Raw genomic sequence first — 25,721 nt, forward strand, 5'->3', positions numbered from 1 at the left:
AAGGACTAGAAAGTTGTTGGATTGCTCATTGCATCCTACGGAAGAGATATTGGATAGCTTATGCAAGGTGGTTGACCTTGCGTGCCATTGCACGCATACTTCCTCAGATAGGAGGCCAAAACTCAAAAAGAGTTCCACCATTGTCATTAAATGTTTTAATGTTTAAATTATAATCTACCATAGGTTGGAGTAAATTTAATTAAAATTATGATTTAAAAATCAAAAAATTAGGACAAGTTTTAGAGAAAAACAAGGGTCGCGCATGCAAATATATCACAAACAATTATTTCTTAATTATATATTTTTATATTATCATTAAAAATAATTAAATTAATTTTCTCCAGCAGATGCTGGGATATGCCTTTGCAAGAGTTTTTTTTTACAACATATTTTGTTATCTATGTGTTGTGTGTGTATCATAAATGTTTTGAAAATAGCTTAGGCACATTGACAACACTTTTCATTAGTTTTACTTCATCATGTTTGGTAGCTAGTAGAATTTTTTAAACTATCTTTGACTTTTGTAATGTAAAATTTCGATGTCACATATAAATTAATTACTCCTAATTTGTTCAAACAAATATTAATATTTTTTTAAAAAATAACTTCTTTAAATTATTTGTCAGTACATTAATTATATTTAAGAGTATTTGTCATATGATGCAATTCGATTCCTTATGAAGCATGAATTCGTATCTTGTGTTTTTTTTCCCCCTTTCATGAACATATATTATAGCTATGATCATACTAACTCCTAACAGGTGGTGGTAGGTCGAGTTCAAAGCTGGATTTTTTTTGCCTTTGGAGTGATTTTGATGGAACTTATTACAGGAAAAAAAAACATTACACGAGGACCTGACGAATGAAAAAATTCACCTCATGTATCTGTTTAAGAATGACAATATTGATAGGTGTGACAGGACTAGAAAGCTGTTGGATTGCTCATTGGATCCCATGGAAGAGATCATAGATAGCTTATGTATGGTGGCTGATCTTGCATGCCACTACACACATACTTCCTTAGATAGGAGGCTATGTATGAGTGTAGTGGTTAGTGGACTTGTACCACTAGTTGAGCCGTTCGACTCGAGCTAGAAATTTGACGAAGGTTGCAAGTGTTCAAAAGTGGAATATTTGAATCTACATTAAACTATACAAGATAGGAAGGCTGGCAGGGAGAACCCCCACTATGCAGAATGAAGTCTACAATAGTCACTCTGATTAAAAATGCATTTTTAACAGTCAAAAAGCTATATGAGTTTGGTGAAGAGCTCACAAAGAGCCAAAAAGGTAAAAACTTATTTAAATTTTATTTTTATTATCGTAATTTTTTTATATTTTTAATTTGCAATGTTATTATTTTTGTAATATTGTTTTAATATTTTGATTTAAATATGAAAAGAGCCATTTTTTTAATTATGTTTTAATTCGTATTATTTTTATAAATGTTTCAAAATATGTTGCTAGTTTCTAGTTCTTTACTTTTGTTTATGTTTCTGATTATTTATTTTTGTTTTACTAATTTTTTGCAATAATACCAAAATGCCTTAAACACATTTCAAAATTTTACTACAGGACATTGAATGCAGTTGCGGCTAGGTCCCAAAACTTAAGAACTAAATTTTTACTTAATTTTTACAATTATTATCAGTTTGCCTTAATTTTTTTATCAGTTTGCCTTAATTTTTCTAATGCAGCCCAGATTCTTTTTCCATCCTTTTTTACTAACTGTATGGTTTGCAAATCTGGTTGGGTTTAGTAAAAAATGGTTAAGGTTTTCTCTCTTTCAAATCTCATTAGACAATAATAATGCCATTTTTTGGAAATCCTTTGGGAACTTACCTGTTGATGGTTATACATATGATTATTGTGGAAATTATTTTTTTATCTCCTCCCGGTTGTTTATAATTGCTTTAATGTACATAGAATAAAAAAACTTTTTATTTTAATAAGGTGATTTTCTTATTCTAGTGGGACTAAATATAGTCGTTCTCGAGTTTTGAATTCCAATGGCGCTGTCCATTATAATAAAGAAGAATATATTTTACCTTAAATTCTAACTCATTTATCAATTATTCAAAATCTTAAGTTAATCTATTTTGTTTTAAATTTATTTACCTCATTTTCAGCATTGTATTATTAATATTTTTATAAAAGACAACATATGCATGCCAATAGTTCCAACATTGCGACTAAATGTTTTAATGCTTAAATTATAATGTATCATTAAAATTATGATTTAAAACATCAAAAAATTATGAAAAAGTTTTGCAGAAAGATGAGCGTCGCACATGCAAATATATGACAGGTGGTGGCAGGTTTAGTTCAAAGCTAGATGTTTTTGCCTTTAGAATGATTTTGATGGAAATTATTACTGGAAAAAAAAAAAAAGTAGTACACAAGGACATATCAAACGAAAAAATTCACCTTGTGTATCTGTTTAAGAATGACAATATTGATAGGTGTGAAAGGACTAGAAAGTTGGTTGATTGCTCATTGGATCCTACGGAAGAGATCTTTGAGAGCTTATGTAAGGTGGTTGACCTTGCATGTGACTACACGCATACTTCCTCGGCTAGGAGGCCAGGTATGAGTGTAGTGGTTAGTGGAGCACCACAAGTTGAGTCATTCGACTCGAGCCAGAAATTGGATGAAGGTAGTAAGTTTTCAGAAGTGGAATATTTGAATCTATGTCAAGTTGTAGAAGACAAGAAGGCTGGCGAGGGGAACCCCGACTATGCAGAATGAAATCTACAATAGTCGTTCTGATTAAAAAAGTAATACATTATTTAAATTTTTTTTATTATTACATTTTTTTTATATTTATTATTTGCAATGTTATTATTTTTTCAATATTTTTTAAATATTTTGATTTAAATATGAAAAGAGCATTTTTTTTAATTAAGTTTTAATTTGTATTATTTTTATAAATGTTACGAAATGGGTTGCTAGTTTCTACTTTTTTACTTTTGTTTATATTTCTAGTTTTTTATTTTTGTTTTCCTAATTTTTGTTAATAATACCAAATGCCTTAAACATATTTCAAACTTTTACTACAGGGCATTGAATTGAGTTGCAGCTAGGTACCAAAACAAAAGAACTAACTCTTCACTTATTTTTTACAATTATTTTCAACTTGCCTTATTGTTTCTAACGCAACGCAGATTCTTTTTCCACTGTCTTTCATTATCCGCATGGTTTGCAAAATGTGATTGGGTTTGGGGGAAAATGATTTAGGTTTTCTCTCTTTCAAATCTAATTAGACAACAATAGCATCATTTTTTGGAAATCCTTTGGGAACTTACTTGTCGACGGTCATACATATGATTATTGTGATAATTATTTTTTTATATCATCCCAATTGTTTATAATTGCTTTAATGTACATAGTATAAATTTTTTTTCATTTTAATCAATTGATTTTCCTATTCCAGTGGAACTAAGTTTTGAATTCCAATGATGTTGTCCATTATGAAAAAGAAGAATATGTTTTAACTTGAATTCTTAACTTATTTATCAATTGTTCAAAATCCTAAGGTAATCTATTTTGTTTTAAAAGACAACATATGCATTTCAAGAGTTTCAGCATTGACACTAAATGTTTTAATGTTTTAATTATAATATACAATAGGTGGACGCAAATTTAATTAAAATTATGATTCAAAACATTAAAAAATTAGTACAAAATTTTGGAGAAAGATGGGCGGTGTGCATACAAACATATCACAAACAATTATTTCATAATTATATATCTTTATAATATCATTAAACAATAATTAAATTTATTTTCTCCTGCAGATGTTGCGATATGCCTTTGCAAGAGTATTTTATACAAGATATTTTGTTATCTATGTGTTTTGTGTGTATCATAAATGTTATGAACATAGTGTATGTAATTTGACAACATTTTTCATTAGTTTTACTTCATCATGTTTGGCAGCTAATAGAATTTTTTAAACTATTTTTGACTTTTGTAATATAAAATTTCGAAGTCACATATTTATTAATTATTCCTAATTTGTTCAAACAAGTATTATTTTTTTTTAAAAATAACTTCTATAAATTATTTGTCAATACATTAGTTATATATTTAAGAGTATTTTTCAAATGATGCAACTTTATTCCTCATGGAGCATGAATTTGTATCTTTTATGTTTTTTTTCTTTTTCATGAACACATATTCTAGCTATGATCACACTAACTCCAAACAGGTGGTGGTAGGTTGAGTTCAAAGGTAGATGTTTTTACCTTTGGAGTGATTTTGATAGAACTTATTACAGGAAAAAAACCAGTACACGAGGACATGTCAAATGAAAAAATTCACCTCATGTTTCTGTTTAACAATGACAATATTGATAAGTGTGAAAGGACAAGAAAACTATTGGATTGCTCATTGGATCCTATGGAAGAGATCTTGGATCACTTATGCAAGGTGGCTGACCTTGCATGCCATTGCACGCATACTTCCTCTGATAGGAGGCCAAGTATGAGTGCAATGGCTAGTGCACTTGCATCGTTGGTTGAGCCATTCGACTCTAGCCAAAATTTGGAAGAAGGTAGTAAGTGTTAAGAAGTGGAATATTTGAATCTACGTCAAGCTGTAGAAGACAAGAAGGCTGGCGAGGGAACCCTAACTATGCAGAATGAAGTCTACAATAGTTGCTTTGATTAAAAAATGCATTTCTAGCACTCAAAAAGCTATATGACTTTGGAGAAGAGCTCCCAAAGAGCCAAAAATGTAATACATTATTTAAATTTTATTTTTATTATCATAATTGTTTTTTATTGTTGTTTGCATTGTTATTATTTTTGTAATTATTTTATTATTATTTTGATTTAAATATGAAAAGAGCATTTTTTTTAATTATGTTTTGATTTCCAGCATTGTATATTTAATATTTTTATAAAATACAACATATGCATTCCAAGAGTTCCACCATTGCCACTAAATGTTTTTATGCTTAAATTACAATGTACAATAGGTTGAAGAAAATTTATATAAAATTATGATTTAAAACATCAAAAAATTAGGACAAAGTTTTGGACAAAGACAATCAGCGCACATACAAAGTATCACAAACAATTATTTCATAATTATATATTTTTATAATTTCATTACACAATAATTAAATTTATTTTCTTCAACAGATGTTGGGATATGCCTTTGCAAGAGTTTTTTTTTTTTTTCTACAGGATATTTTGTTTCTTATGTGTTGTGTGTGTATCATAAATGTTTTGAACATAGCGTATGTGCTTTGACAACATTTTTCATTAGTTTTACTTCATCATGTTTGGTAGCTAGTAGAATTTTTTAAACTATCTTTGACTTTTGTAATGTAAAATTTTGAAGTCACATATTTATTAATTATTCCTAATTTGTTCAAACAAATATTTTAAAAAAAATAACTTCCATAAATTATTTGTCACTACATTAATTATATTTAAGAGTATTTGTCATATGATACAATTTTATTCCTTATGAAGCATGAATTTGTATCTCCTGTGTGTGTGTGTGTTTTTTTTTCTTTTTCATGAACACATATTCTACCTATGATCACACTAACTCCTAACAAGTGGTGGTAGGTTGATTTCAAAGCTGGATGTTTTTACCTTTTGAGTGATTTTGATGGAACTTATTATGGGAAAATATGCAGTACACAAGGACCTGTCAAATGAAAAAATTCACCTCGTGTATCTATTTAAGAATGACAATATTGATAGGTGTGAAAGGACTAGAAAGTTGTTGGATTGCTCATTGGATCCTACAGAAGAGATCTTGAATAGCTTATTCAATGTGGCTGACCTTGCATGCCACTACACGCATACTTCCTCACATAGGAGGCCAAGAATGAGTACAATGGTTAGTGCACTAGCACCACTGGTTGAGCCATTCGACTCGAGCCAAAAATTGGACAAAGGTAGTAAGTGTTCAGAAGTGGAATATTTGAATCTACATCAAGCTGTAGAAGACAGAAAGGTTGGCAAGGAACCCCCACTATGTAGAGTGAAGTCTCCAAGAGTTGCTCTGATTAAAAAATGCATTTCTAACACTCAAAAAGCCATATGGCTTTGGAGAACAGCTCTCAAAGAGCCAAAAGCGAAATACATTGTTTTAATTTTATTTTTATTATCATAATTTTTTATATTTATTATTTACAAAGTTATTATTTTTGTAATATTTTTTAATATTTTGAATTAAAGATGAAAAAAATATTTTTTTTAATTATCTTTTAATTTGTAATATTTTTTTAAATGTTACGAAATAGGTTGCTAGTTTCTAGTTTTTTACTTTTGGTTATGTTTCTGATTTTTTATTTTGTTTTCCTAATTTTTTGCAATAATACCAGACACCTTAAACATATTTCAAATTTTTACTACAGGGCATTGAATGGAGTTGCGGCTAGGTCCCAAAACTTAAGAACTAACTTTTTACTTATTTTTTACAATTATTTTTAGCTTACCTTATTGTTTCTAATGCAACCCAAATTCTTTGTCCATCCATTTTTACAATCCATATGGTTTGCAAAATCTGAATGGGTTCAAGGGAAAATGGTTTAGGTTCTCTCTTTCAAATCTCATTAGAAAAAAATAACGTCATTTTTTGGAAATCCTTTGGGAACTTACCTGTCGACGGTCATACATATGATTATTGTGATAATTTTTTCTTATCTCCTTCAAATTATTTATAATTTCTTTAATATACATAGTATAAAAAAAATTTTCATTTTAATCAATTGATTTTCCTATTGTAGTGGGAGACTAAATATAGTAGTTTCCAAGTTTTGAATTCTAATGGCGCTGTCCATTATGATAAAGAAGAATATGTTTTACCTTGAATTCTTAACTGATTGATCAGTTGCTCAAAATCTTAAGTTAATATGTTCTATTTTAAATTTATTTAACTCTTTTCCAGCATTGTATATTTAATATTTTTATAAAAGACAACATATGCATGCCAAGAGTTTTAGCATTCCCATTAAACGTTTTAATGTTTAAATTATTACATACAATAGGTTGAAGTAAATTAAAATTAAAATTATGATTTAAAACATCAAAAAATTTGGACAAAGTTTTAGAGAAAGATGGGCGTCGCGCATGTAAATATATCACAAAAATTTATTTCTTAATTATATATTTTTATAATATCATTAAACAACAATTAAATTTATTTTCTCTAGCAGATGTTGGGATATGCCTTTGCAAGAGTATTTTATACAAGATATTTTGTTATTTATGTGTTGTGTGTGTATCATAAATGTTTTGAGCATAGCTTGGGTACATTGACAACATTTTTCATTAGTTTTACTTCATCATGTTTGGCAGCTAGTAGAATTTTTTAAACCATCTTTGACTTTTGTAATGTAAAATTTTGAAGTCACATATTTATTAATTACTCCTAATTTGTTCAAAAAAATATTAATTTCTTTTAAAAAATAACTTCTATAAATCATTTGTCACTACATTGATTATATTTTAGAGTATTTATCATATGATGCAATTTGATTCCTTATGAAGCATGAATTCGTATCTTCTGTTTTTTTTTTTTCCTTTTTCATGAACACATATTCTGGCTATGATCATACTAACTCCTAATAGGTGGCGGTAGGTTGAGTTTAAAGCTAGATGTTTTTGCCTTTAGAGTGATTTTGATGGAACTTATTGCGGGGAAAAAAGGCAGTACACAAGGACATGTCAAATGAAAAAATTCACCTCGTGTATCTGTTTAAGAATGACAATATTGATAGGTGTGAAAGGACTAGAAAGTTGTTGGATTGTTCATTGGATCCTACGGAAGAGATCTTGGATAGCTTATGCAAAGTGGCTAACCTTGCATGCCACTGCACCCATACTTCCTCATATAGGAGGCCAAGTATGAGTGCAGTGGTTGGTGCACTAGCACTATTGGTTGAGCCATTCGACTCGAGGCAGAAATTCGACGAGGGTAGTAAGTGTTAAGAAGTGGAATATTTGAATCTACGTCAAGCTGTAGAAGACAGGAAGGCTGGCGGGGCAACCGCCACTATGCAGAATGAAGTCTACAATAGTAGCTCCGATTAAAAAATGCATTTCTAACACTCACAAAGCTATATGAATTTGGAGAATAGCTCCCAAAGAGCCAAAAAAGTACATTATTTAAATTTTATTTTTATTATCATAATTTTTTTATATTTATTATTTGCAATGTTATTATTTTTGTAATATTTTTTTAATATTTTGATTTAAATATGAAAAAAATATTTTTTTAAATTATGTTTTAATTTGTATTATTTTTATAAATGTTACGAAATAGGTTGCTAGTTTCTAGTTTTTTACTTTTGTTTATGGTTCTGATTGTTTATTTTTGTTTTCCAATTTTTTTGTAATAATAAGAAACACCTTAAACATATTTCAATTTTTTACTACAGGGCATTAAATGAAGTTGCAGCTAGGTTCCAAAACCTAAGAAGTAACTTTTTACTTATTTTTTACAAATATTTTCACCTTGCCTTATTGTTTCTAATGCAACCCAGATTCTTTTTCCATCATTTTTTACTATCCGTATGGTTTGCAAAATCTTATTGGGTTTAGGGGGAAATGGCTTAGGTTTTCTCTCTTTCAAATCTCATTAGACAACAATAATGTCATTTTTTTTAAATCCTTTGGGAACTTACCTATTGACGGTCATACATATGATTATTGTGATAATTATTTTTTTATCTCCTCCCAATTGTTTATAATTTCTTTAATGTACATAGTACAAAAAATTTCATTTTAATCAGTTGATTTTCCTATTCTAGTGGGACTAAATATAGTAGTTCTCGAGTTTTGAATTCCAATGGTGATGTCCATTGTGATAAATAAAAATATGTTTTACCTTGAATTCTTAATTTATTTATCAATTGTTCAAAATCTTAAGTTAATCTTTGTGTTTTAAGGAAGATGACGAACAACCGGTTGGCCAAACGCATTTCAAGGAGTCACCCAAGAAGATCCAAGAAGTCTAAAAACTAAGTACCCTTGTTCTCCCTTTATTTGTTGTTTTTTTTTTTTTGTTGTTTTTGTATAAAATACTCTTGCAAAGGCATATCCAAGTCGTGGGGGTACGATGACCCAAACCTCTATGTCAGTTTGCTGTGGATGTAGGAATCTGAGCTGTGGGGGTACAATGACCCAAACCTTTGTGTCGGTTTACTGTGGATGTAGGAATCCAAGCCGTGGGGGTGCGATGACCCAAACCTTTGTGTTGGTTCTCTTAGACATGGGAGTTCGAGCCGTGGGGGTACGATAACCCAAATCCTTGTGTTGATTTGCTGCGGATGTAGAAATCCAAGCCGTGGGGGTATGATGACCCAAACCTTTGTGTCGGTTTGCTGTGGATGTAGGAATCCGAGCTATGGGGGTATGATGACCCAAACCTTTGTGTTGGTTTGGTGCGGACGTGGGAGTCCGAGCCATGGGGGTACGATGACCCAAACCTCTGTGTCGGTTTGCTGCGGATGTAGGAATACGAGTTGTGGCAGGTTCGATGACCCGAGCCAAAATTTTCCTTGAATGGTTATGTCCTCATCTTGTGCTCTGATATGAAGGCATTGGAATTAGTTTAGAAAAAACTCAACCCAAAATCTGCCCCAGTTACCATCGTTTGTCATTGATCTTGGCTTCAAATCTGGTTTTCACATGAAGGCACCTAAATCAACTTCACTAGAAGTCAACATGAAGTTTGCCTCGGTTGCATTTGTCTGTTGCTAGCCTTGGCTCTGTTTTCAAATTCCGAATTGCCACTGATTCAGGTCATGCTTCAAATTTGAATGGGTGCTCGATATCTGCCCCAGTGTTTACCTGGCCACTTTTCGGATTCAACAAGCATTCAAAATCTGTCCCAGGGTTGCATCGTTACTGGCCCTGCCCCCCTTTCAAATTCGACGGGCACCCAAAATCTGCCCCAATATCAAGAACTCTTAGTTTTTTTACTGTCCATTTGTCAGGGTTTTGAAAAACAAACGGATTTTTTATTATACATTTATGACATTAATTTGCTGACTCAGTGTATCAGATTGTGCAAAATAAATGTTTTTCTATGTTTAGAAATTATTTTGGGAAGAGGGTAAATTTTACACCAGTGCCCCTTGTCAAGGTGATGACGTTAATTTATAAAGACGAAACAACTCTTCCCTTTTCAAAAACTGCTCTTTTTCACCGAAAAGAACTCACTCCTCCTTTTGACTCTGTAAGATAGAATAATACTCTTCATTCATTTGTTTGTCCATGACCCAATTAGGCATTGTTCATGTTTCAATCTCTAGATGGTCTTTAAGGCTTGGGACGAAACACTGGCTTTAAGTATAAGGGCCTACATACCTTTACTGGATCAGGTTATTACGTAGTTCAAACTCAATATGGAGTCTGACAAATCATTTGAGACAACAACATATGCCAATTTGGTCAGGTATTTTCATTCAGATTGTAATGTAGGTTGTGGGGATTGGTTAAAGAAGAAAGGGTGCATGAGGCTCGAACTTATGAATTTTACCAAAGGGTGAATCGGCCAAAGATCACAAATGACGGTTGTCCTTTGTCTCTCCTTTGCCTTGATTTTCCCTTTTGTTCTTTTACCGCATTTTCTCTTTTTTCGAGGGATCGTGCCTCCATCTATTCATTTAGGCTTCGTTCGGGACCAATTTTTCCAAAACTGCCCCAATGTGGGGTGTCATCCTTTGGTGGATTTAAACAAAATATTAAACATTTTTTGGCTCAACAGGAGGTATCAAAGAGTGTTTTCTTTCTCTAACTTTTGGGTAGCGAAAAAATGGCTTGCCGTCATTTTGGCACTGTGTTATTGCCTCGCATGATTTGCCCAACCTTTGAAAATCCCAACCCGTTTTAAATTTAGGAAATGACTTTTGAAGAAAATGGCTTAACTTTTAAGTTCAAAATGGTTTTCCAAATGATAGACGAATTTTGGAGTTTTTTAAGGGAGAACTGGTCGGCCAAAAATGACCATCTATCATCTAATCAAAACATGAACAAATAGAGGGCTCATGGAATAACAACATGATCAATTTATTGCTTTCTTTTGAGAGTGTACGAGACCTCTAAGCATAGTATTTCTTTACAGCATCAGAATTAACAGGGTGCAGGAGGTTGACCCCATCCATATCTGCCAGCAATAAGGCGCCTCCTGAGAATGCCTTCTTTACCATGTAAGGCCCTTCATAGTTAGGCATCCATTTACCGCGGGGATCCATATGGATTGGCAAAATCTTTCTCAATACTAAATCCCCTTCCTAAAATTGCTGAGGTCGCATCTTCTTGTTAAATGCCCTCATCATCCTTTTCTAGTACAACTACTCATAAGCTATTACCACCATCCTTTTTTCCCCAATCAGGTTCAACTGATCATACCAAGATTGTATCCATTCTGCTTTGGTCAACTTTGCTTCCTCCAGGACCCGTAGGGATGGGATTTCAACCTCTATCAGGACCACAACCTCCATCCCATACACTAGTGAGAAAGGAGTGGCACTTATGGAGGTTCGGACTTTGGTTCTATATGCCATTAGGGCAAAAGGAAGTTTGTCATGCCAATCTTTGTAGGTTTTCATCATCTTTTCCAAGATACTCTTGATGTTCTTATTGGCTGCTTCCACTACCCCGTTCATCTGTGGTCTGTAAGGAGGCGAATTGTGGTGCCTAACCTATAACTGATTACACAACTTTGTTATTACTTCGTTATTCAGGTTCTTGGCATTGTACGAGATTATCCTTTAGGGAACTCCATACTAGAAAATTAACTCCCTCTTTATGAAGCGACTGACCATGTTCTCTGCGACACTGGAGTATGATGCCGCCTCTACCCATTTTGTGAAATAATCAATAGCCACAAAGATGAAACGGTGCCTGTTGCTAGCTTTTGGAGTAATTAGCCCAATCACGTCCATGCCCCAGGTTGAGAAGGGCCAAGGTGTGGATAGGGCGTGGAGTGGGGCTAATGGAACTTGAATCTGGTCTCCGTAAATTTGGCATTTATGGCACTTGGGCATATTCAATGCAATCCCTTTCCATGGTCATCCAATAATATCCACTCCTGAGGATTTTCTACGCCAATGAGTGACCCCCGGCATAAGTACCACAGACTCCCTCATGGACCTCATGCATGATATGTCATGCTTCCTATGCTTCTACACAATGTAGAAGGGTCATATCATGGTTCCTTTTGTACAACACCTCACCATCCAAGAAGAACCCCATGGCTTACCTCATGATCGTCTTTCGATCATTGCTGGTTGCTCCTTTAGGGTACTCATTTTGCTGGATGTATATCCGAATGTCATGGAACTAGGATTTTTCATTAGCTTCTTCTACAACTATATAGTAAGCGAGCTCTGACTGTATTCTGATTTGAATCGGATCAATTTCTACTCCAGGTTCTACTTTGATCAAAGCTACTACGGTTTCCAGGGCATCAGGAATTAAATTGTTTTGCCTTGGCAGGTGTGAGAAACTAAAGCTATCAAATCCTTTAATTATCTCCTGAATGTACTCTTGGTACGGCACCAATTTGGAATCCCGGGTTTCCCATTCTCCCGTCACTTGATGAATGACCAAGGTTGAGTCTCCCTTCAAGACTAATTCTTTGATATCTCGGTCTATGGCAACCTGTAAACCCAATATACATGCTTCGAGTTCTGCCATGTTATTGGTGCACAGAAAAGTCATCTTGGCAACAACTGGATAAAGTCTCATTTCTGGTGATATAAGTATGGTTCCTATTCCATGTCCCCACACATTGACCACCCCATTAAATAACATCATCCATCCTTTGTAATCTTCTTCTTTTTGGCTTATTGAATTGATATCCTTATCTAGGAAGTCAAACTCCATTGGCTGATCGTCCTCCACAACTCTATCTGCCAGATACTCCGCAATGACGCTTCCTTTAATAGCTTTTCGGGTCACATAGGTGATATCATATTCAGTCAACAACATTTGCTACCGCGCAACCCGTTCTGTTACTGTGGGCTTTTTGAAGACGAACTTGATCAGGTCCATTTTGGAAATCAGCCAGGTCAAGTAATACAATGTGTATAGTCTCAGTCTACTAACCACCCAAACCAGAGCACAACATGTTTTCTCCTAGTCCGATTACTTAGATTCATATTCTGTGAACTTTTTGCTAAGGTAATAAATGGCCCTTTCTGTTCTTCTTGACTCATTGTTCTGACCCAATGCACAACCCATGGAATTTTCCAATACTGGCAAGTATAGAATCAGCAGCCTTCCAGGCACCAGGGGTACTAGTACCGGGGGTTTCAGGAGGTTTTCCTTTATTTTCTCAAAAGCTTCTTGGCACTCCTCATTCCACCTCTCCGGGTTATTTTTCCTTAACAACTTAAAGATGGGTTCACGGGTAGTAGTTAGTTGGGATATGAATCGAGCTATATAATTGAGTCTGCCCAAGAAACTCCATACCTCTTTTTCAGTCTTGGGACTAGGCATTTCCTAAATGGCTTTGATTTTATCAGGGTCGACTTCGATTCCTTTCTCACTTACAATAAACCCCAACAATTTTCTTGAAGTAGCACCAAAGGTGCACTTTTCCGGGTTCAACTTTAATTGGCATTTTTGAAGCCTTTTGAATAACTTCTCTAAGTTCATTTCGTGGTCACCTTCATTCCGTGACTTGACCATCATATTATCCACATACACCTCGATTTCCTTGTGCATTAAGTCATGGAATAGAGTCACCATAGCTCTTTGGTAGGTAGCCCCAGCATTCTTTAGACCAAATGGCATGACCTTATAACAAAAGGTTCCCCATAATGTGATAAAAGTGGTTTTTCCTTATCCATTGGGGCCATCTTAATCAGATTATACCTCGAAAACCATCCATGAACAAAAATAAAGCATGGTCCGCAGTGTTGTCCACCAGCATGTCAATGTGCGGGAGCGGGAAATTGTCTTTGGGGCTAGCTTTATTTAGGTCCCAATAGTCCACGCAAACTCGCACTTTGCCGTTCTTTTTCATTATCAGAACGACATTGGCCATCCATTCAAGATATTGGGCTATCTTTAGAAACCCGACCTCAAATTGTTTTTGTAACTCTTCTTTTATCTTAAGCAACATCTCCAGCCGCATTCTCCTAAACTTTTGCTTGACTGGCTTTGAACCTGGGTAGAGGGGAATCTTGTGGGTTACCAAATCCGTGTCTAGACCCAGCATGTCCTAATATGACCAAGTGAACACATACCGATGTTCTTTCAACAGTTTCAATATTTTGCTCCTTTCCTCACCCCTCAGTAGTGCTCCAATCTTTACTTGTTTAGGCTCCTCTTTAGTTCCTTGGTCGATTATAGTGGTGGGGTCGCTATTAGTCAATGTTGGCTTTTCATCTGACATCAACATTCTCTCCATTTCAGGGGATAAATTCACCTCACCTTCTTCAATTTCGGTTTCATGACTTATATTTTCAAAATTGACATGAATTTCTTTATCAAGGGTACTGATGTCATTATATCTCCTATTCTTGCATGAAGTCATAGCAAACAAATTTTGACAGTTGAACCAGGGATGCAAACAAGATATTTTGTTATCTATGTGTTGTGTGTGTATCATAAATGTTTTGAACATAGCTTAGGTACATTAACAACATTTTTCATTAGTTTTACTTCATCATGTTTGGCAGCTAGTAAATTTTTTTTAACTATCTTTGACTTTTGTAACGTAAAATTTTGAAGTCGCATATTAATTAGTTACTTGTAATTTGTTCAAACAAATATTATTTTTTAAAAAATAACTTCTATAAATTATTTGTCACTACGTTAATTATATTTAAGAGTATTTGTCATATGATGCAATTTGATTCATTATGAAGCACGAATTCGTATCTTGAGTTTTTTTTTTCCTTTTTCATGAAACCATATTCTAGCTATGATCATACTAACTCCTAACATGTGGTGCTAGGTTGAGTTCAAAGCTAGATGTTTTTTCCTTTACAATTATTTTGATGGAATTTATTATGGGAAAAAAAGCAGTACACGAGGACACGCCAAATAAAAAAATCCACCTCATGTGTCTGTTTAAGATGACAATATTGATAGGTGTGAAAGTACTAGAAAGTTGTTGGATTGCTCATTGGATCCTATGGAAGAGATCTTGGATAGCTTATGCAAGGTGGCTGACCTTGCATGCGACTACACGCATACTTCCTTAGATAGGAGGCCAAGTATGAGTGTAGTGGTTAGTGCACTAGCACCCCTAGTTGAGCCATTCGACTCAATCCAGAAATTGGACGAAGGTAGTAAGTGTTTAGAAGTGAAATATTTGAATCTACGTCAAGCTATAGAAGACAGGAAGGCTGGCGAGGGGAACCCCCACTATGAAAAATGAAGTCTACAATAGTCGCTCCGATTGAAAAATGCATTTCTAACACTCAAAAAGCTATATGAGTTTGGAGAAGAGCTCCCAAAGAGCCAAAAAAGTAATACATTATTTAAATTTTATTTTTATTATCATAATTTTTTTTATATTTATAATTTGCAATGTTATTATTTTGGTAATAATTTTTTAATATTTTGATTTAAATATGAAAAATGCATTTTTTTTTAGTTATGTTTTAATATGTATTATTTTTATAAATGTTACGAAATAGGTTGCTAGTTTCTAGTTTTTCACTTTTGTTTAGGTTTCTGATTTTTTATTTTTGTTTTCCTAATTTTTTGCAATAATACCAAAACGCCATAAACATATTTCAAATTTTTACTACAGGGCATTGAATGGAGTTGTAGCTAGGTCCCAAAACTAAAGAACTAACTTTTTACTTATTTTCTAAAAATATTTTCAGCTTGCCATATTGTTTCTAATGCAACTTAGATTCTTTTTCCATTGTTTTTTACTATCCGCATGGTTTGCAAAATATTATTGGGTTCAAAGGAAAATTATTTAGGGTTTCCCTCTTTCAAATCTCATTAGACAACAATAACGTCATTATTTGGAAATCCTTTGGGAACTTACCTATCGACGGTCATACATATAATTATTGTGGTAAATATTTTTTTATCTCCTCCCAATTGTTTATAATTATTTTAATGTACATAGTATAAAAAAACTTTTTATTTTAATCAGGTTATTTTCCTATCCTAGTGGGACTAAATTTAGTAGTTCTCGAGTTTTGAATTTCAATGGTGATGTCAATTATAATAAATAAGAATATGTTTTACCTTGAATTCTTAACTTATTTATCAATTGTTCAAAATCCTAAGTTAATATGTTTTGTTTTAAATTTATTTACCTTATTTCCAGCATTGTATATTTAATACTTTTATAAAAGACGACATATGCATGCCAAGGGTTCAAGCATTGCCATTAAATGTTTTAATGTTTAAATTATATTGTACAATATGTTGAAGTAAATTTAACTAAAATTATGATTTAAACCTTCAAAAAATTAGGAAAAAGTTTTGGAAAAAGAAGGGCGTCGCGCATGCAAATATATTACAAACAATTATTTCTTAATTATATATTTTTATAATATCATTACACAATAATTAAATTTATTTTCTCTAGCAGATGTTGGGATTTCTTTGCAAGAATATTTTATACAAGATATTTTGTTATCTATGTGTTGTGTGTGTATCATGAATTTTTTGAACATAGCTTAGGTACATTAACAACATTTTTCATTCGTTTTACGTCATCATGTTTGGCAGCTAGTAGAATTTTTTATACTATCTTTGACTTTTGTAATGTCAAATTTCGAAGTCACATATTAATTAATTACTCGTAATTTGTTCAAGCAAATATTAATTTTTTTGAAAACAACTTCTATAAATTATTTGTCACTGCATTAATTATATTTAAGAGTATTTGTCATATGATGCAATTTGATTCCTTATGAAGCATGAATTCGTATCTTGTGTTTTTTTTTTTTTCCTTTTTCATGAACACATATTCTAGCTATGATCATACTAACTCCTAACATGTGGTGCTAGGTTGAGTTCAAAGCTGGATGTTTTTGCCTTTGAAGTGATTTTGAAGGAACTTATTATGGGAAAAAAAGCAGTACACGAGGACATGTCAAATGAAAAATTTCACCTCATGTATCTGTTTAAGAATGACAATATTGATAGGTGTGAAAGGACTAGAAAGTTGTTGGATTGCTCATTGGATCCTACGGAAGAGATATTGGATAGCTTATGCAAGGTGGTTGACCTTGCTTGCCACTACACGCATACTTCCTCAGATAGGAGGCCAAGTATAAGTGCAGTGGTTAGTGCAGTAACACCCCTGGTTGAGCCTTTCGATTCGAGCCAGAAATTGGACAAAGGTAGTAAGTGTTTAGAAGTGGAATATTTGATTCTACATCAAGCTGTAGAAAACAGGAAGGCTGGCGGGGGGAACCCCCACTATGAAAAATGAAGTCTACAATAGTCGCTCTGAATAAAAAATGCATTTCTAACACTCAAAAAGCTATATGAGTTTGGAGAAGAGCTCCCAAAGAGCCAAAAAAGTAATACATTATTTAAATTTTATTTTTATTATCATAATTTTTTTATATTTATAATTTGCAATGTTATTATTTTTGTAATATTTTTTTAATATTTTGATTTAAACATGAAAAGTTCATTTCTTTTAGTTATATTTTAATTTGTATTATTTTTATAAGTGTTACGAAATAGGTTGCTAGTTTCTAGGTTTTTACTTTTGTTTATTTATAATTTTTTATTTTTGTTTTCTTAATTTTTTGCAATAATACCAAAGCACCTTAAACATATTTCAAAATTTTACTGCAGGGCATTGAATGGAGTTGCAGTTAGGTCCCAAAACTTAAGAACTAACTTTCTACTTATTTTTTACAAATATTTTTAGCTTGCCTTATTGTTTCTAATGCAACCAAGATTCTTTTTCCATCGTTTTTTTACTATCCGCATGGTTTGCAAAATCTAATTGGGTTCAGGGGAAAATGGTTTAGGTTTTCTCTCTTTCAAATCTCATTCATTAGACAACAATAACATCATTTCTTGCAAATCCTTTGGGAACATACCTGCCGACGGTCATACATATAATTATTGTGGTAATTATTTTTTTATCTCCTCCGAATTGTTTATAATAGTTTTAATGTACATAGTATAAAAAAAAATATTATTTTAATCAAATGATTTTCTTATTCTAGTGGGATATAGTAGTTCTCGAGTTTTTTGAATTCTAATGGCGCTGTCCATTATAATAAAGAAGAATATGTTTTACCTTGAATTCTTAACTTATTTATCAATTGTTCAAAATCTTAAGTTAATCTTTTCTGTTTTAAATTTATTTACCTCATTTCAAGCATTGTATATTTAATATTTTTTTATAAAAGACAACATATCCATGCCAAGAGTTCCAACATTGTCACTAAAAGTTTTAATGTTTAAATTATAATGTACAATAGGTTGGCGAAATCTAATTGGGTTCAAGAGAAAATTGTTTAGGTTATCCCTCTTTAAAATCTCATTAGACAACAATAATGTCTTTTTTTTTTTTTAAATCCTTTGGGAACTTAACTGTCAACAGTCATACATATGATTATTGTGGTAAATATTTTTTTATCTCCTCTCAATTGTTTATAATTGCTTAAATGTACATAGTATAAAAAAACTTTTTATTTTAATCAGTTGATTTTCCTATTCTACTGGGACTAAATATAGTAGTTCTCGAGTTTTGAATTTCAATGGTGTCGTCCATTATAATAAAGTAGAATATGTTTTACCTTGAATTCCTAACTTATTTATCAATTGTTCAAAATCCTAAGTAAATATGTTCTGTTTTAAATTTATTTGCCTCGTTTCCAACATTGTATATTTAATACTTTTATAAAAGACAACATATTCATGCCAAGAGTTCCAGCATTGCCACTAAATGTTTTAATGTTTAAATTATAATGTACAATAGGTTGAAGTAAATTTAATTAAAAATATGATTTAAAACATCAAAAAATGAGGACAATATTTTGGAGAAAGATGAGGGTCGCGCATGCAAACATATCACAAACAATTATTTCTTAATTATATATTTTTATAATATCATTAAAAAATAATTAAATTTATTTTCTCCAGAAGATGTTGGGATATGCCTTTGCAAGTGTTTTTTTTTTTACAAGATATTTTGTTATCTATGTGTTGTGTGTGTATCATAAATGTTTTGAAAATAGCTTAGGGGGAGCTGAGCTCCAGTTGTAGAAAGAGAGCATAAAAAACTCATTTGCATCACGTTTAGTTGTTTAAGTATTGAGGCTTTTCTGAAAAACCCTGAACACTATATCCATTCTATGAATAGATATGAATTGTTTCAGGTTATGAGTATCAATTCATACCTTAGTATATATTTTTTCATGCATTTGAAAGCTCTAGGAAGACTATACTGGTTGCAAATGCTTGAGATGAATTAATCAATATCCAGTATAATTGTGATAAAGAAATTTTTGAAAGGTTGCTTATACTTCTTGGTATGCTTAATAAATTAAATCTTGACTAATATAAGCAATTTAATTCATCTAAGCCAAGATTCAAATCGATAGTGAAAGCAACCAAAATTAACTCCTATTTTATTTTGCTCACCAATATGTTTAGCTTAGATCTTAAATGAATTCATTATGGCATGTGCTGAAAAGTATTGACTTTATATATATGTTATTTTTCCACAATCATCTGGTTGTCATATGATCTGATATTAAATTGCCATACTTTTCTTAGATCCATATGGTTGCTTTTTTTGTCATATTTTATTTTGTGCCTAAAACGGCCACTAGAAAAATTGTGCTTGCTTTATATCTAAAGTTTCTTTTCCAATAAGCACCCCTTGTATTTCTTGACCATATCATAAGAGGGATATATATATATATATATATATATATATTTCCATATATTTGTTTTTTGGCAAGAAACGGTTTTACATGAGATATATCTTATTTTCTTGCTTATATTTATTAGTGTTATATATTTAAAAATGTTTTTATCCCCAAAATACTATATGAAACAAAGGGGGAAATGTCTTTCAAAGAGGGAGTTCTCTTTTGCTAAGTTTGTTTTACATGACAAATGTTTTTTAGCCCTTTTTGCTTATGCCAAAAGGGGGAGAACTTTTATTAGCAAAATGTATATGCTGTGTAACAACCTACCTATTTTGCCATTTTTTTTAACACACATAATATCTAGTTAAACTGTCATAGTCATGGTCAACCTGGAACCATGGGTTCCAGGGATATATCTGTCATAAAAATCGGATACCTAAGCAGCGGGAAACACAAATTCATATACATGTCATAAATACCAGAAACCATACCAACTTTCGATTAAATTCGCAATATACATATACATAAATTCAACCGTAAAAGACCAAACAGTGCTCCTAGGGTCTCAACCCAAAAAAAATCCATTAAACCCTAACTCATCCACTTACCCTACAGATAGGGTAGTCCAGTCCTCTTCTATTGCTGTGAGGCTCTATCCACCCTTCTACCTGGCTTTCCTGAAATTTTTGTAATGCTGGGTATGACACCTCTCAGTAAGGGAACTAAATTAACACCAGTGTGTGGCAACATAAGTATTTTCATGTTATACATAATATCGGTACATAAATCATATCTAGTAAAAATTCTCTGTATCGTACATGAATAAAACATGATACATCATAACATGATATAACATACTAAATTTTTGTACACGAAAATCATCTTGTATAACTATACAATACATAAATAATACCCAAGATGGATAGCTAGCTAATGTCATGTATTAACCCCACATGACTGGATTGTGCAGCCCGAAGGCAGGACCTAGCAATGGCTGGTCGACCACACTAAGTCAAAGATGAGTCCATTAATATGATAGGCTTGCCTTTCCTGCTCTGGACTGCTAGAGGGACTCCTGCTCTACCATGAAGCCACATCGACTACCATCTCCCACACTTTACTTAAGATGTGTGGTAGCACTAATCATGAACATGAACTTGAACATATAACTACGGTATCGTGCATTGTGAAACTAAACTAAGCCATCCGGGTTCTAATAACATATAGTAAGTTTCATACATTGGCACATGATTGTTTCATAATCATAATAATATCTAACATGTTAATATTTCATGAATTCTTGTATATCATACATAATAACGGCATCTGAGCCAACATGAATCACGACATCTGCGTCAGTATATTATAACATGAAAATCACGGTATCTACGCCGGCATATCATAACGTACTGAACATGAAATTGTTGCACTAACTTACATAATATTCATAAAATCATGGTTCTTGTACTGTTTTATAGTTTTTCCTGAAAATTGTGAATTCATGTTTATTCTGGAAAATCATAATTTTTGAATTTAACATAATTATCATGAAAAATCATACTGATGCCACACGAGTGTAAATAATCTTCTATGCATAAATCTGAACTAAAATTATGTTTCCTAATGAAATGTATTAAAACCATTTTCTTGTTCAACAGTAATATTCCCAAACATAGTTTCATATTATGCATATTTTCCTCAAAATAAATGTTGTATAATGGTAAATAATTTCATGAAAAATGATAACTTAGTTTATCCCCTTACTTGAATACTAAGAAGCCCTCAATCTAATCCAAATCTACACTCATGGTATTCCTAGCTCAACATCCTAAAATTTACATTTTTCCCAACAAAATTTCAGTATTATTTCATTTACTACATTTCCTCAGACCTGAAATATCAAATACCCTAGAAAACTTAAAATAACCCACTTACCCAAATTTTGTGATGGTGCCCAAGTTGGCCTAACCAACGATCTACTCTAGCAGACTTGAAAAGAATTTTCCTAAGAGTAGCATGGCAGCTTCCGATCATCGAATCGGTGGAGAACCGTGCCAAAAATCTAGAGAGAAGTAGTAGAGGATGAAGTTTAGAGAGAGAAAAGGAGTTTGCATGCGAAATTGATCCCTGAAATCCGAGTTTGAGCTATTCATACAATTGGCTTCGTCAACGAGGCACGTCATTTTGTTGACGAGGTCAAGAAGGGAGTTCATCGACGAACTTATAACCTTCGTCGACAAATTTCAAGCCCTAAAATTACCCCTCTCGGTAATCTTTCGTCGATGGGACATGTGGCATGCGATGAGTCCAATAGGGATTTCGTCAACGAAATCAGAGGGTTCGTTGACGAACCCTGTTTTTTCCCCTTTTTGAATTTCCTTTTCTCCTCCTTTTCTTTGTTATTATTTGCTATAATTTTGTGGATTTCTACATGCTATATGAACACATGTTTGTATTTGTACCTCATTGCTAAAATTGAACGCAAATATTTTGAATTGTCTTCTTTCGTTAATATACGTGTGCTCTATTGCTAAACTTTAATTTATGCATATTCTAAGGGGAAGCCTTTTTAGGCTAAATCTTCATTTTGCTCTGATGCGTTCATCATCATCGATAAGGGGAGATTGTTGACTTTGTGAGTCCGATCCCTGGTTTTGATAATGACAAACCGCAAGTTACTAATATATGTGTCTAAGTACGTAAACAAGTTAATCATTCAGAATACACACATGAAAGTGATGTGTTTTCCAGAAAGACCATAACGAGCACATACTCCTGGTATAATCCATGGGAATCTAAAGACCAAAAGAAAGAAGAAGAAGGTTTTCGTTGTATTGCATTTAGTTTTAAAATTTGGTCTATAATATAATTGCATAACTTGCATGATAAATTGCATAAGCTCTAAAAGACTATAGAATGACTATAGGAATCCCTCAAGCAATTAGGCTAATAAATCACATTTATAGGGATTTAACTTAGGTCTTTATTTAGGCAAAATTCAGTTTGTGGACAAATTCAATTAACCAAACCTAGGCAGTGTAAAATGCCTCAGTCGATTGAACTGGGTGGAAGTCAACAATTTGACTTCACTCGGTCAACTGTATCTTTTTGAACGTATCTTCCTCAGTCGACCGAACTCATACGTGTCTAACCCCCAACAACTTAGTCGACTGAACTTCATGTTCATTTGTGATTGAGTCAACTGAACCACAAGAATAGTAGACCGAATTTAAGATACAGTCAACCATGTAACGCCCTGAACCCTAAAATTCGGGTCCAACGCGTTATACCTGATAAAATCCCTAATATAATCCATAATCAACATATACGCAGTGGAAAACATACATCATAATCTCCATGTAACATAATACCAGAGTTTACTAATTCTAACTACCAACCATAATAAATTAATCATCCACCTATATTCAAATATATACATGTCTCCAAAACATTATCCACTAATACCAGTATGTTTCATAACCATCCATATCTTATAAAACTTAAAACATAAATAATAAAACATAAAATATACATATCAAAATTAAATAAAAAATATACCAGTTTCTCTTTCTATTTACCAAAATTGCTATAAAATCTCGAGCTCTCTAAGCTCGATCTCGAGGAAATCCTGAAAAAGATAATTTCATATTCGGGTGAGACACATCTCAGTAAGGGAAGAAACAAGATATTAAAATAGTGTGTGGCCAACATGAGTTTATGTATGACATATTATTTAACATTTGAAAATCGTTAACATAATTTTTGAAATCATTTCCTGAACCTAATCAAACACATGCAAATATTTAACCCACGAGATTACCCAAGGATAGGGGTGATTACTCGCCCATATAAGTAGCACCCCTCTGCTATGATATTTAGGCAACCCAAAGGTCGCAGCTAAAGTATCCCAGGGCACTCACCTTACTTAGTAAGCCCTCAAGTAATAAATTGATCTCGTACTCACACAGTTCATACAAAAGTTTATCGGCAAAGGCCCTAAGGATAGGGAAAACTACCCGCCCATACAAGTAGATTCCCTCTGCCCTAGTATGTTATGCGGCTACTGCCACATTTGTAACTACTAGTGCACTCGCCTTACTTAGCAAGCCCTCGGGCAAAGAGTGCGCCTCGCCCAAACGTAACATGTTTTACATACATAGATACTTCTAATATCATAATACATAATTCTTTCCATTGTTATTCAATCATTCACATTCTTTCATGTTCATAATTTAACATTTCCTTGTCTTTCACTTTAAGTGACTCTTTCCCATTTGTATCATTCACATTTCACATTTTATTTCATTGCATCGTCATTCCTTGTCATTTCATCTCATAACATTTTCATTTCATTCCTTTGTACTACAGTCGCTCTTTAGCCGTCATTTGTTAGTCCACATAGAAATGCGCTAGAATTTGCTAACACAACTCCTTTTAGCTGTCATCAGTTAGTTCACATAGAAATGCACTAGAATCTGCTAATCTAGCATTTTCATTTCATTCGTTCACTTTCACATATACATAATTATATCGACAATCCTAAGCTCAGAAAACATAAATTTCATGGCTGGCATTTTAAACCCACATAAAAAAAAACATATATACATAAATAACACATAGTCATTTTTTATTCAAGAAAAACCTAATTTAATATATAAATTTCCCCCTTACCTGGTTTCTTGAACTACGCCAACAGGGATCCTGAAAAATACCTGCGGCGCTCACCCGGACCTTGAATCAAAAATTCCTAACTCCAATAAATTATCCTTGAATAAAATACTATTTAAATATTTTCTAAGGCTATAATTCCTAAATAATTAAATATACCCTTAAATTTAGCCAAATTGTCAAATTTTCCAAATCTCACTCTTGCTTTGGAGTAGGGCCTAGAAAATCTCAATTGAAAATTACCTACGCCAAAATGACGACAACGACGATTAGGACCCCATGGTGGTGTCTGATCGTCGATTCAACAGCAGATTTAATCAAAAATTGAGAAATTAGGGAAAATATACCTTTCCCTAAGAATTGTGCCTATGCCGCTCTCACAACAAATCTGCTCCAGTAGAAATGTCAGTGGCGTAGTTAGGAACCCAACGGCACATTCTGTTTCCCGATCGGTTGAGTATTCGTCAAGAAATGGGGGAAGAGAGAGAGGAGACGGAGACGGAGACGGAGAAAAAATAAAAATATACAAGGGGGGTGGCCGTGCCTCTGTTCTGCTCTTCTTCTTCTTTCTTCTTCTTTCTTCTTCCTTCTTCTTTTACTTTACATATATATATATATATATATATATTACTTTAACTTATACATCTTATATTATAATAATCTTATATATATATATATACATATAACTTATATTATATTAATATTATATATATATTCCAATTAAATTTTTTTTTACTATTTTATTTATTTATTTATTTTAATTTAATAATATTTAATTAATTCATTAATTAATTAATAATTACTTTTTTTCATACTATTTATTTTTATTTGTTTATTTAACACATTAATTAATAGTGTTTAACCAATTAATTAATTATTTATTTTAATTTATTATTTTTATTATTTTTTTTCTCGGGTTATTACGAACCAAACCTCAAAGGGTTCTTAAATCGTCTTAACTCAGTCAATTATATTTGTAGTTCAAAAGTGCCTCGGTCAACCGTACTTATGAATATAGTCGACCAAACCTATTTTTAAGTCGACAGAAAAATCTCAGGTTGGACATTTTTACCACAAGTTAAATAAGTTAACCTTCATTAATCTTTTCTAAAATTCCACTTATGTCCCCCAACGGTTATATTTTTATGATTGTCTATATATACTACTTCATTTGGGAAGATTAAGTAGAGATTAGCAAATAGACTAGAAAAAATTCTTTCTGATTTTTCTTGAACTCCCATTGCATATA

General features: G+C 32.5%; 1 protein-coding gene across 1 annotated transcript; it reads right to left on the bottom strand.

Annotated features, from left to right (window-relative positions):
- Positions 1-12,314: 12,314 nt before the first annotated feature.
- On the bottom strand, positions 12,315-12,965 carry LOC131153807 (uncharacterized). Its single transcript, XM_058106263.1, has one exon. It carries the CDS (start codon positions 12,963-12,965, stop codon positions 12,315-12,317), a length of 651 nt encoding a protein of 216 aa, XP_057962246.1.
- Between the last annotated feature and the right edge of the window lie 12,756 nt (positions 12,966-25,721).

This window comes from Malania oleifera, chromosome 4, assembly GCF_029873635.1.
Source record: "Malania oleifera isolate guangnan ecotype guangnan chromosome 4, ASM2987363v1, whole genome shotgun sequence".
In the NCBI taxonomy this organism is placed as follows: Eukaryota; Viridiplantae; Streptophyta; class Magnoliopsida; order Santalales; family Ximeniaceae; genus Malania; species Malania oleifera.

Bases quoted from the DNA above. Each gene is read 5' to 3' on its own strand.
- LOC131153807 (XM_058106263.1), bottom strand. From the start codon at position 12,965: ATGTTGTTGACTGAATATGATATCACCTATGTGACCCGAAAAGCTATT.